This window comes from Hydra viridissima, unplaced genomic scaffold (genome assembly GCF_058129835.1).
Source record: "Hydra viridissima isolate aposymbiotic clone 2 unplaced genomic scaffold, HvirCarnegie_v1 scaffold_3, whole genome shotgun sequence".
Taxonomy (NCBI): Eukaryota; Metazoa; Cnidaria; class Hydrozoa; order Anthoathecata; family Hydridae; genus Hydra; species Hydra viridissima.
The window spans coordinates 9,380,700-9,392,252 of NW_028324302.1; the positions used below are offsets into that span (position 1 = coordinate 9,380,700).

Sequence of the window (11,553 nt, forward strand, 5' to 3'; positions counted from 1 at the left end):
TTGAGGCTATTACTATTAGTTTTAAAAAGAGTTTGGTATTTAATTACAAAGTATTCATATTTAACAACCTGATTGTGGAGAGTGTCTTTTATTTAGAAATTAATTTTGAATTCATTTACCCCAAAAGACAGCTAATTTAATATATTACATGTATGCGGTGGCGGTCAATCATATAGGGATTTTTCAACCTTAAGATGTGTTTTATGATCGACTGTGAAAAGATTATTACAACTAAACATCCGATTATCAACTTCAACAAAAATTATAGAAAAATAAAAAATTATTTCATTAATGTTTTCCAATTTATAGAGGAAATCAACTGATGACTTTGTGATTATAATGTTTTAAAAGGAACACCCAAATTGAACTTTTAAAAGCACTGCATCATTTAGGGGAAGATAACTTTATAAAAACCTCAAGTTTGAAAAAATTTCAATTTCTCCAAAGTCCATGGTCAGAAAGTTTCTATTTGCCTAAAAAATGTGAAAGAACGTAAATTGTATAACTAAGTCTCTTGGGATATTTGAAAGAAATTTACAAAAAATTTGGATTTGAGGGAATTTTTAAATGTTAAGTACAAAGTAAAGAATATAAGGCATAACAACTATTTTGAAGCAGTGAGAACCAACCCTAAAGACACAGCTCTGCGCCACACCAGAATTTGGTATGGTGTAGAGTTAAATTACAAAAGCTCTTATTACAAATATTTCATCAGCTTGCGATTTATGGAAAAGTTTCATTTGATCCAAAAAAATCAAAAAAGTATTGGGTAAAGGTATTTCAGGAAATAGGCCAATGATGTGAGAAAATCCATTTTATCACAGTTCAAAAAAATTATGAAAACTTGTTGTACAAAAGCATCACTTCTACTCACTTAATCTAAATTTAATTGGGAATTTTGACTTAAATATCAAAACTGATTATTTGTTAGACAATATTTGGACAGAAGCATTTAATAGTTTCTGCAGAACAACTTGTTGCTTTTAAATTTTAAATATAGGGGAATTATTGGATAGAAATAAATTTCCCCCCTGTAATGCTTATCTAGAATTATTTTTTGGTTTTATTATCTTCGATATTATAAAAAAAAAAGGGTGCGCAGGGCTTCTCTATGTAGCATAATGACAGGGGGTTATTATGTGACATAGAGTTTATTTGGAATGTAAAACCATCGTAGTATGATCTTTTTCAAATGTTTTTTTTTTAAAAGCTTTTGTGTGTCTTTCTAACGAAGTATAAATATAAATTTGATTTTTATTGATTTTTGTAAAGGCAATCGAAATTATGAAAAAATCTTACGTTGAATAGCTTAATAAAAGGCTTTCTTTTTATACTTTCGCATACGATTGTTTTGCGCAATGAAAACATCAAACTGGCCCAAAGTTTGATTTTTTCATTGCGCTGTGATTTTGAAGGCCAGTAGTTAAGTACATCACGCTAAGAAAACAAATAAGCATTATTGAGCACGAACTTAATGCTTTGCAAAACTTCTAGGAGTTATCGTTTTAAATAAACTTTTTATTTATAATGCATAACATGTTAAAAATGGTCATTATGAAAAAGACGACAGCAGGACGATGTCACCGTATAAGCAATCTTGCCAGTCTTATCCTAGCTCGTCAGTCACTGCTCCATACGAAGCAAAATGTTTAATAAATAGAATAAATTGTAATATGTTAGAAGATAAGATAGGTTAAGAATATGAAATGTAAAAATATATATTTCAATATTTATTTATACTTATTTTACATCTAAATAAAGTGCGTCAGCAATGTTATATCAAGTTAAATAGTTTTAGGATCAAGATTGAATATTTGTGTTTTACTTTTTTTTCAGCATAACTTTTTAACTGAAAAATATTAAAATTTGTGTTTTAATTTTTTAACTCACCATTTGAATTCCTTGACCTCAATTAACCTTATTATTATATATGATGATTATATTTAATGATTAGCTCAAATATAAACATATAATAAACTTTGATGGCCATTAGTTTTTAATTTCGAATTACTTATCCCAAAGTGAATATTTTCGCATCATAATAGTTGTTAATTGTTTAAGTTATTGTGAAGTTGCATTGTAAATGTTATAATGACATCATTGAGCTTCTTGAATGTGTTTAATAAGTTAAATTAATTACTTGTTTAAATGAATATTTGCTTGTTTAAAAAAAATGAAACAGGGTTGTGCTTAAAAACAATTTCATTTAGAACTGCTCTGTCGTAATCTGAGAATTTTTATAAACTTCAAAGTAAATTTATGCAGAGCTTAGATATTCTTCTATAAGTAAACTTTAAACTCAATAAGGAATAAGGTTATTAAACATTTCGGTTGTTGGGACGTTTGTTTGACCTTAAAATTTTATGTAAAGATCCAAGTTAACCTTACATTAGGATAGGGCTACCATAGTCCTGATTTTCATCAGGACTGTCCTGATTTGAAGGGTCTGTCCTGACTGTCCTGATCAGGTGCCAAAATGTCCTGATTTTAAAAAACCATAACAAAAAAGAAAAAAATATCGTTTTGACAAAAACTAAAAAATAAAGCAAAGAGAAAAATGTTGACTTGGCAACTCCAACTTCTCCATTCAATTTTTACTATTTTCTTGCAATTTTAGGCAGTGCTGGCAGAAATGGCAGTGGTAGCCGACATAAGGCAGTACTTTACTTTTGTTTTTGCTGGTTTGGTACTTTCCACTTTTACGAAGTTTCTACTTCGTGACAGAGGGTTTTTTAGTGTTAAACTTTTACTTTAACTTAAAGTAAAAAAAAATCCCTTATTAAAGTCAAAATGTCGAAAAGTAAGTACCATTTTAATGAAACTCTGAAGAATGAATTTCCTTTTCTAAAGAAAGTTTATGAAGGTGGTGAAAAACTAGATGCGGAGATTAAAAAAGTACACTCTAGTGAAAAATATGACTGGTTTAAAAGCAAAGAAAAGAAATAATTCTTGTAGTCATTACAAAAATGTAAAATAAAGCTGGTTTTTAATGTTTTTTTTGTCATTTTCACTTTTACTTTTAGTGTGACGAGCTTTTGTCCTGATTTAGACTTTCTGCTTATTTATATTTGTCCTGATTTGACAGGTTAAAAAAGACATGATGTCCTGATTTTTCCAAAATTTCATATGGTAGCCCTACATTAGGACCATGGTTATTCTGACGTAGAGAAAGATCATTTTGAAATATTTCAACAAAATGAAATACAAAGTTTTTTGAAGTAAACAAATTCACTTCAAAAACTCTTAATCTAAAACTTATTCTTCTTTAAAAACATGTTAAGTTTATTCTGAATTAAGTTTTTTTTTTATGGTCAGAGCCTCTACTCTTAAAATATTGCGTCAGACCTTTAAAAAAAAAATCCAACTCAAAATTCTTTTAGAATTACAATGAAAAACCTTGTTGTGATGTTGAAGAAACAAAATAAAAAACATTGAATAAATTTTTGTTTGTTCAGTTTGTGATAACCACGTGGTTGTGTGTTGATAATTGTTACTACAGAGTTTTGGTAGCAAAGTCTAACACGTGCTTTTTAGGCGTTAAAATAAAGGCTAGTAAGGTGTAACGAAATCAAGTGTTCATTGTTGACATTTATACAATTTGTTAGTGAACTTTGAAAAAAAAAAAAAACTGAACAATTCATTCAATCTTTAGTTGGAATCATTTCCTAATATATTTACATAATTATCATTCTACTAAGTTTCTACTTCATATGAAAAGAAAACGTTTTTCTTAATGAAAACTTTTTTTTCTTGAGCTAAATTAATTGCCAATTTTTAAACAAGATCGAAGCTATCAAATTTTACTTTTTATTGCTACAAAAGTCAGGATGTTACTTGTTTTCAATCCGACATTTAAAATTGGCGAGGTGTATAATTACAGAATTTAGTCGTTTAAATAAAAATGACAAATTCAATAACTAATTTTAATTGCTTCGCTCCATTAAATCTTGGAAACTACCAATGAGTTCAACGGTGCGTGTTTAAATATAAGCAAATATCGGCATGATTTAAAAACGTTGTTTCCGCACGCGACGGTTCTCTCAACGTACAACAAAATATTATTATAACCCACATTCATTTCCTGTGTACTTGCGTAATTGCACGACAATTTTAATTTTCTCCCATAGAATCGCAAAACGTGGAGGAATAGAGGAGTATTTTTGACGCAAGAGTGCATTTGAAAAAAACTTTGCAACTAAAAATAATCTTTTGTTTTGTCTCATAATAAAAGCATGATAAGAAAAAAAAAATAAACACGAAAAACAACGGTAAAAAAAAATTCTGTCTACAAAATAAAGATAAGATAAACGTGTATTTACATTCAAAAACATAAATACAAAAGAAAAAAGCATTCTGGGATCAAAAAATATCTATTGAAATATATGAAACAAATGATTTATCTCAGAAGGTTTGAGTTTGATCGAGTTAAAAACAAAACAAAAGCTTGTCTCTGAAAAGTTACTTTAAAAGTTAATTTAAAAAATGAACAAACTCAACAAATTGCACATAAACAAATATGACAGTTATAAACAAACATAACAGCTTATTATTGTGAAATAAGGATTTTTTATTTCATCACATTAAATTTTATTAGAGAAGATTGAGTGTTACTCCCACCATTAAAAAAACGACATCAAAATGAACCACTAAAGAGACCTGTTGTGAGGGTAAAACCCAAATAACCTCTTGTCAAAACAAATTTAGTTAAATAAATAAATTTTCTCACTTTTAAAAATTTTGTTAACTGATTTGACATCATAATTTGTATACAAATGGCAAAAGCATATACTGAATAGACAACAGATATATTATATATCAATATATACCTCATAAAAATCTTGATCGAAAAAACTTCTATTTCGATTTAAATATTATAATTTGTAAAAGAATATTTAAGATTAAAAGAGACTTATTTTAAAAAGAGATTTTTCAAATGTTGTTACCTTTTGTATCAGAGGTTTATATTACAATCTACACTGTTTTATGTTTAATAACATTTGTATTACTTAAACATTTTATGTTTAAACAATAAAAACTACATTATTAAAACAAACATTTCCTCATGTCAGAAATGTAACAAGTCTGCTATACAAACAAGAAGATGAGAGAATCAGAGTAAGATATCATAGGTTTATATAAAGCCATTGTTTAAAAAATAAATACCTCCGTTTTTTTCAATACTTAATTAAAATTGCACAACTAAATATTTAAAGGAGTAAAACGCAAAAAATTAACATTTGATCAATATATATGTATAATATATATGTATAATATATATGTATATTATATATGTATATTATATATGTATAATATATATGAAAAAGTTAAAAAAAAAAAATTATTAAATATTCTCTATCATATATCAAAATTTTTAAACAATCTAAGACTTTATTTAAAACAGATAAATTTTTACGTTGACCAGCCAATGAAGTTTTGAGATGATAAAATGAAGCCAGAATCTGAGGTCTTTTCACTCAGTAAATAATTGTACTCTACCTCATAGTTTTTTCCAAAGTTTGAATCCCAAAATGATTGCCCAGCTGTAGAATAACAAATGGCAAGTTTGACAATAAATTTAGAAGCTTTCATTGATGAAGGAAAGATAATTTCAAATGAAAAAATATCTTTTTTACCATTTGAAGAACCAGGAATATAGTTTGATAATATACTTTCTTTAGTTTTCCAGTCATCTAAAGTGTATAAAACATTGACCTGTTTTTGATAACAGATATTATTTACTGCTACAGTTCCAAAAATACTATAGTCACGAAATACTATACTTTCCAGGCATACATTTTCTGCATTCAGTCTTGCTTCAATAGTTTCATTGTGTAATGGAAGTTTAAAATTTAACATTTTCCCTTTAGCATCAGGTATATTTCCCAAAGTATTATTTCCTTTCACAGAGTTTGTTGTAAATGAACGACGTGAAGAGTTGTGCAAACCTAAACTACGTAAACTTATTTCAAGTTCATCATCAAAGTCAAATAAGGTTTTCACAGATTTTAAGGGTTTACCAAGACTGTCAGCAAAATGCACACTTTTAGCTTTCTTTACACAGACCTTGTCATCTGAGCCATCACCTTTAGAGATCAATATACAAGATCTTAAATTTTGGTACTCTTTCTCAACCGAATATTGGATATCTAAAGTGTCTTTACTTTTTATAGCGGCATATCTTTTAGGACTCTCTAGCTCAATTTTTTGAGAACAATCTATATCTAAGTCTTTCTCACCATCGCATTTAAATTCAGTATTTTCCACCATTTTTTAAAGACAAACAGCTATATTTGGTACCAGCAAATCAATTAGATAAGACGAACATTTATGACCCTTACTCCATAATACAACAAAGGTCATTTGAAGTTCACACTGAGCCAATCGTATTTGTCAAAAGTGGTGTTTTGCCGTGAAATCTCGCACGATTTGGAGGCGTGCTTCAATAGCAAACACATTTCGTAATTGAACGTAAAAAGCAGTTGTAAGATATTTGAGAAACTTGTCACGAAACAATTTTATAATGCGTTACTAAGCAAACTGATCTTATAAATGACACAGTGTGACAAAATAGTAAAAAAAGTTAAAATATTCAAGACTTTTACATAAACCGTGCAAACTAACATTACTTTTTATCTTAAGTAAAAACAACACGTCCTTTTAAAGATTGCTGCTCTACGAACAAATTTTTTCTTTATAAATACCAGTTGATGCATAGAGTTCAACGAAGCATAACGTTGAAATCTTTATTGCTTAAATTCCTAATGTATCTTCTTTTGGTGAAATGGTGAAACAGCAACTGCCCGAAATTGCAATGGGCCTTGGCATTTATATAATCCTAGTGCAGCTGTCAAGTTTTACACGCACATTAACATAATAAGTGAGAACTTGAGAACTAAATTTTATATATATAAAGTTGTTTGTTTTAAGTGCGAAATATAGTTTAAGTATGATAGCTGTGTTGGTTTTAAGTGCGATTATTGTGATACAAAGCTGGGGCCAATGCTATAAATATAAAAAACAAATTGTTTTCCGCAAAACACGACGTTTTTACCGTAAAAAGCGAAGAAAAAAAAAGTCCATCGCTATATAACATTAAAAAAATTCCGTTTTTAAGATAAAAAGTTCGCTATTAAATCCAATGCTATTAAAGAACAAGGGAATCACTTTTTCAGATAAAAAAATGCGTTTTTTAGAAAAAATACTTCAGATAGATTTTTGATTTCTATTTTAGATATTTTATTCGTGATTTTTAGCGGCCATTCTTGGAACAACGTTAGCGCTTCAAAATCATTGAACATTCTTTGTGTTTTTATGTAGATATTTTATAGACAAAACTGAAAAGGATTTTGGTAACTCCATAATAAACTAATTACTTAAAATCTGCATTTAATCGATTATTCAGTTCCTTGTTTTGTTTCGTTAACAATGCATGCATAATTTAACATTCCATGCTTATTTATGTAGGTTTTCGATAGTAATTTTGATTAAACAAATTTTTCATGTTTGATTAAAGAAAAGTATAAATAGTCGACAAATATGTCATATAATACACAAATACACAACAAAATGAAATGCTGTCTAAAGAACTTAAAATGTTACTAGCAATAAAGATCAGAGAAAACAAATAGGTTCTTCTTGGGAAGCTTAGTATGTTTTAATTAGCAAACTATTTAAATAAAAATATGTATAATTAGATTATATTTTAAATGTATGTATGTATGTATGTATGTATGTATGTATGTATGTATGTATGTATGTATGTATGTATGTATGTATGTATGTATGTATGTATGTATGTATGTATGTATGTATGTATGCATGTATGTATGTATGTATGTATGTATGTATGTATGTATGTATGTATGTATGTATGTATGTATGTATGTATGTATGTATGTATGTATGTATGTATGTATGTATGTATGTATATATATATATATATATATATATATATATATATATACAAATGTTATAGTATAAGTATGTAATATATGGTATATAATAACATAATATAAGTATGTAATCAATCAATCATATATTTCTAAATAAAGATTTTACATTCAAGTTTATATATATATAGTTATAAACTAATATGAAGTAAACTACTAATAGTGCTGATGATATATAACAAGGGTAATAATAATGGCAATTCAATCATTATATTCAAAAACAGTAGCAACAGCAGAGATATATTACAATATATAAAATTAACAATGATTACATGATGTGGTGCATAAAATATATCAATTTTATATATATGATATATATATATATATATATATATATATATATATATATATATATATATATATATATATATATATATATAATAGGTCTAAGTCTTCATCCGAAAAAATTAAATCCATGTTCCTATTTTAATTTTACACAGTTTTAAACACCAAATACTAGAATGTAAAAATATTTATAAAAATAGAATAGACAGCACAGCCTACTTAATAACTAATAAAATTTATTAAGTAGGCCTTACTTAACAAAAATTTAAAAAAATTGGTGTTATCAATAACGTATTTCAGATAAAAAAAAGTGCGTGAATTTTAGTGACGTATACGCTTTATGCTTTATAGCAATGGCCGAAAAAAATACAAAAAGCGATAAATTATTCGAGTTTACAAATTTTTTAGCGTTAAAATAATTTACTTAAAAAATTGCGTGTTTACGGAAGATTTTTTTTCTCGAAAAAAACTTTGAATTGTTTATAGCATTGGACCCAGATTAAATTTTTATTTATACAGAATGAACGACGTTGGTCTTCTTTTGCTTTCAAAGCAAGTGGAACACTCTGTTCAATTGTTAAAACTTTGAGGATAGAAAATAAAATTGGCTAACTCTTAAAAAAAATTCCGCTAAACATTAAGAGACTCCGTAGACATAAAGCACAATTTGTTGATTATCTGGATAATTATAGTTCAAGAGGACCGAAACCTTCTAAAAGCCCAACGTAAACCAGGTTGTCATTGGATTGATAATGTTCTAGTTCAGAAAAAAGCTGAAAGACAAAAGATTTCTTTTAATAAGGTAGAAACGCTCTTTCGATCAGACTGGGAGCATTCTTAATTTTTGATTATCTTTAAGGTAAAACGAGAATTATCATACTGAAAAAGGTATTACTACGTTTTGAAGACCTTAAAAATTTAACAAAAGGTCTAGGTTTTGAAGACTTTATATAAAGCACTTTGAAAGACAATCTGTACACAATTTATTGTTGCATTTGACACAGTCGAGCGATTGAAGTGCCACCTGTGTATTATCAGTTGCAGTTCAAAATCGAGAAGAAAGCTTACATCAACGTCAGCCTTTTACAAATCAGAGAAGGAGAAGTTTAAGAATTGGAATTTTTCGTGTTATTTTGAATCGGTCTTAACGTTGAGTTTCTGAAAGTAATTGTCAAATGCTTTGATTTACTTTTTCTGCTTTATTATGTCAATAAAAGATACAAAAAACCTTAGATGAATAAAGTAAAAAAAAACAACAAACGTCTTTGAAAACTTAAGTAAGTGCCAGTTAAATAAATCAGTTAAAATTCCAGTTTTAGAAAACTTTGTTCCATTGATTTATTTTGGTTGAAAACGTAATATTGAGAGTTGATGTTCCCTTGAATGACTTTGTTTATTTACAAAGATCAGAAGCAGGAAAGGTTATACCGTTGTAGTGCCTTCTGCGAAAAACTTTTGTGTAGAAACAAATATCTAGAAGTAAAGTCGGAGAACTCCATGGCCCCTATACACTTGCCTAGTTGCTGGATATGGAAAACCTGCATTCAAGACATTTTAATTTTAAATGATCTGTTTTTGCCAACGAAGATTTAGTAATAAAGCAGAAAAAGTAAATTGAAGTATTTGATTTACTTTTTGACACAAGTATCCTACTAACTTTATATCTAATTCATCCGTCCTGTAGTTAAATGATAAAGGAAATCAAGTGAGTTGAGTCATTCAAATGTATCCAACTCACCTGATTTCCTTCATCATTTAACTACAGAGCTTTACCCCTCTACAGGTTGCATAGTTCATTTCAACGAGTGGAACACACACCGGTTTGATATGAGAAAACTGTTGATCAATGGTCTACTCAATAGTACTTTAGAATTTTCACTTCATGACATGATAGTTTAGATACTACCTTTTTTATCTGAAGGTGGCATTTTTCTTTAAAAAATGAAAGATGTATTTGTAAAGCCTGAAAACTTAAAAGTGTTTGAATTTATCCAAATTATTGTTTTTCCATATATGGAGAAAAATTAACTCTCTTTACCTATTCCCAATAGACACCCACACCCAAAAATCATATAGGAATTAATGCCCCCACTTCTCCCACTCCCAAATTTAAGCCAACACTTCTAAGTGAGGTGCTAAATACTAGGTATGCCTTCTAAAGCTTTAAAGTAAAGCTTGCCCCACTTTACAATATATGTTACTTATATCATAGGAAATTTTACTAGCAAAATGATCATTTGCTATAATCATTTACACCAACAAAACTTCTTAGGAACCTAGGCAAATTAACAGATAACTATAAAAGTACTAGCTTCATTCATTTTCAGCTTTTCTTGTTTAGTCATTATGTTATGGATGTCTTAAGTCATGCAAAGGGTTAGAGCATATGTTGTATCTGCAAAAAATCTTGCCTCGTAACATGCCACTGGTAAGCGAAATCTAAAGTCTAGAATATCTGCTCCAGAAAGAATGCAGGAAGTTTACACACTATTCCATAACCATCTCATAGACTATTTCATAATCATAGCGAATAGAACTAACCTCAAACTTTTGTGTTATCCAATCAAATTTGTTGATATGTTCTTATTTATTATCTTCTTACAGATATCAGTCCATTGTTTCTACATTTTGACATAAAACTATTTTTTAGGCTTTAAAGTTTTCTTGCCTATGCAGACATGTTGCGATAAAAATGCTTTTTAAACATGTATATTTGACAAATAATTCACAGGAACTTATTGAAATTTAGAAACGAGACAAAAGTATTCTTCACATAAAGCTAAACCAGAGCAAACTGTTATGTTTAAGTTTTCACCCAAAGAAAAAATTTTATAAAGAAACTTTACATTTGTTGCTGCTCTAACTAATCTTAAATAATAAAGTACCTCCACCATTTGTAGCAAGTTATCTGGTATGTAACTCTTAGTGGAATTGTCTGGTATGTAACTCTCTGTGCCTTAACAGAAAACGGAATCTTTTGTGTGTTTTTTTTAAATTTTTGATTCGATTTTTTACTGGTTATTGTCACTTTTTTCTTTGTTCTTCCCATTTTTCTAAAACAAGTTAAAATATGTTTTTTTAAGTTGTTAGATTTTCTAAATAATAAATTGAAACAATGTATTTAGACCAAATGCTTTACTATAGGTAGTAAACAAACAAAAAGAGAAAATAACATGTAATCACAAATTTACAATTCAACATGTGAAAACATACAATAGTAGATGAAAAATGCGGGTTCTGGCTCATTGATACTTTTCCATACTTAAGGATGCGTGAGTGAACGTGTTTTTGTAGAGAAACTTAAGGATGCAAACGTTTT

The 11,553-nt window shown here is 28.2% G+C and overlaps 1 protein-coding gene across 1 annotated transcript; it reads right to left on the reverse strand.

The window, feature by feature from the left end:
- Positions 1-3,801: 3,801 nt before the first annotated feature.
- LOC145201570 (protein phosphatase 1 regulatory subunit 3B-B-like) lies at positions 3,802-6,916 on the reverse strand. The gene has a single exon (XM_090080834.1). It carries the CDS (start codon positions 6,265-6,267, stop codon positions 5,410-5,412), a length of 858 nt encoding a protein of 285 aa, XP_089936960.1. The 5' UTR covers positions 6,268-6,916; the 3' UTR covers positions 3,802-5,409.
- Between the last annotated feature and the right edge of the window lie 4,637 nt (positions 6,917-11,553).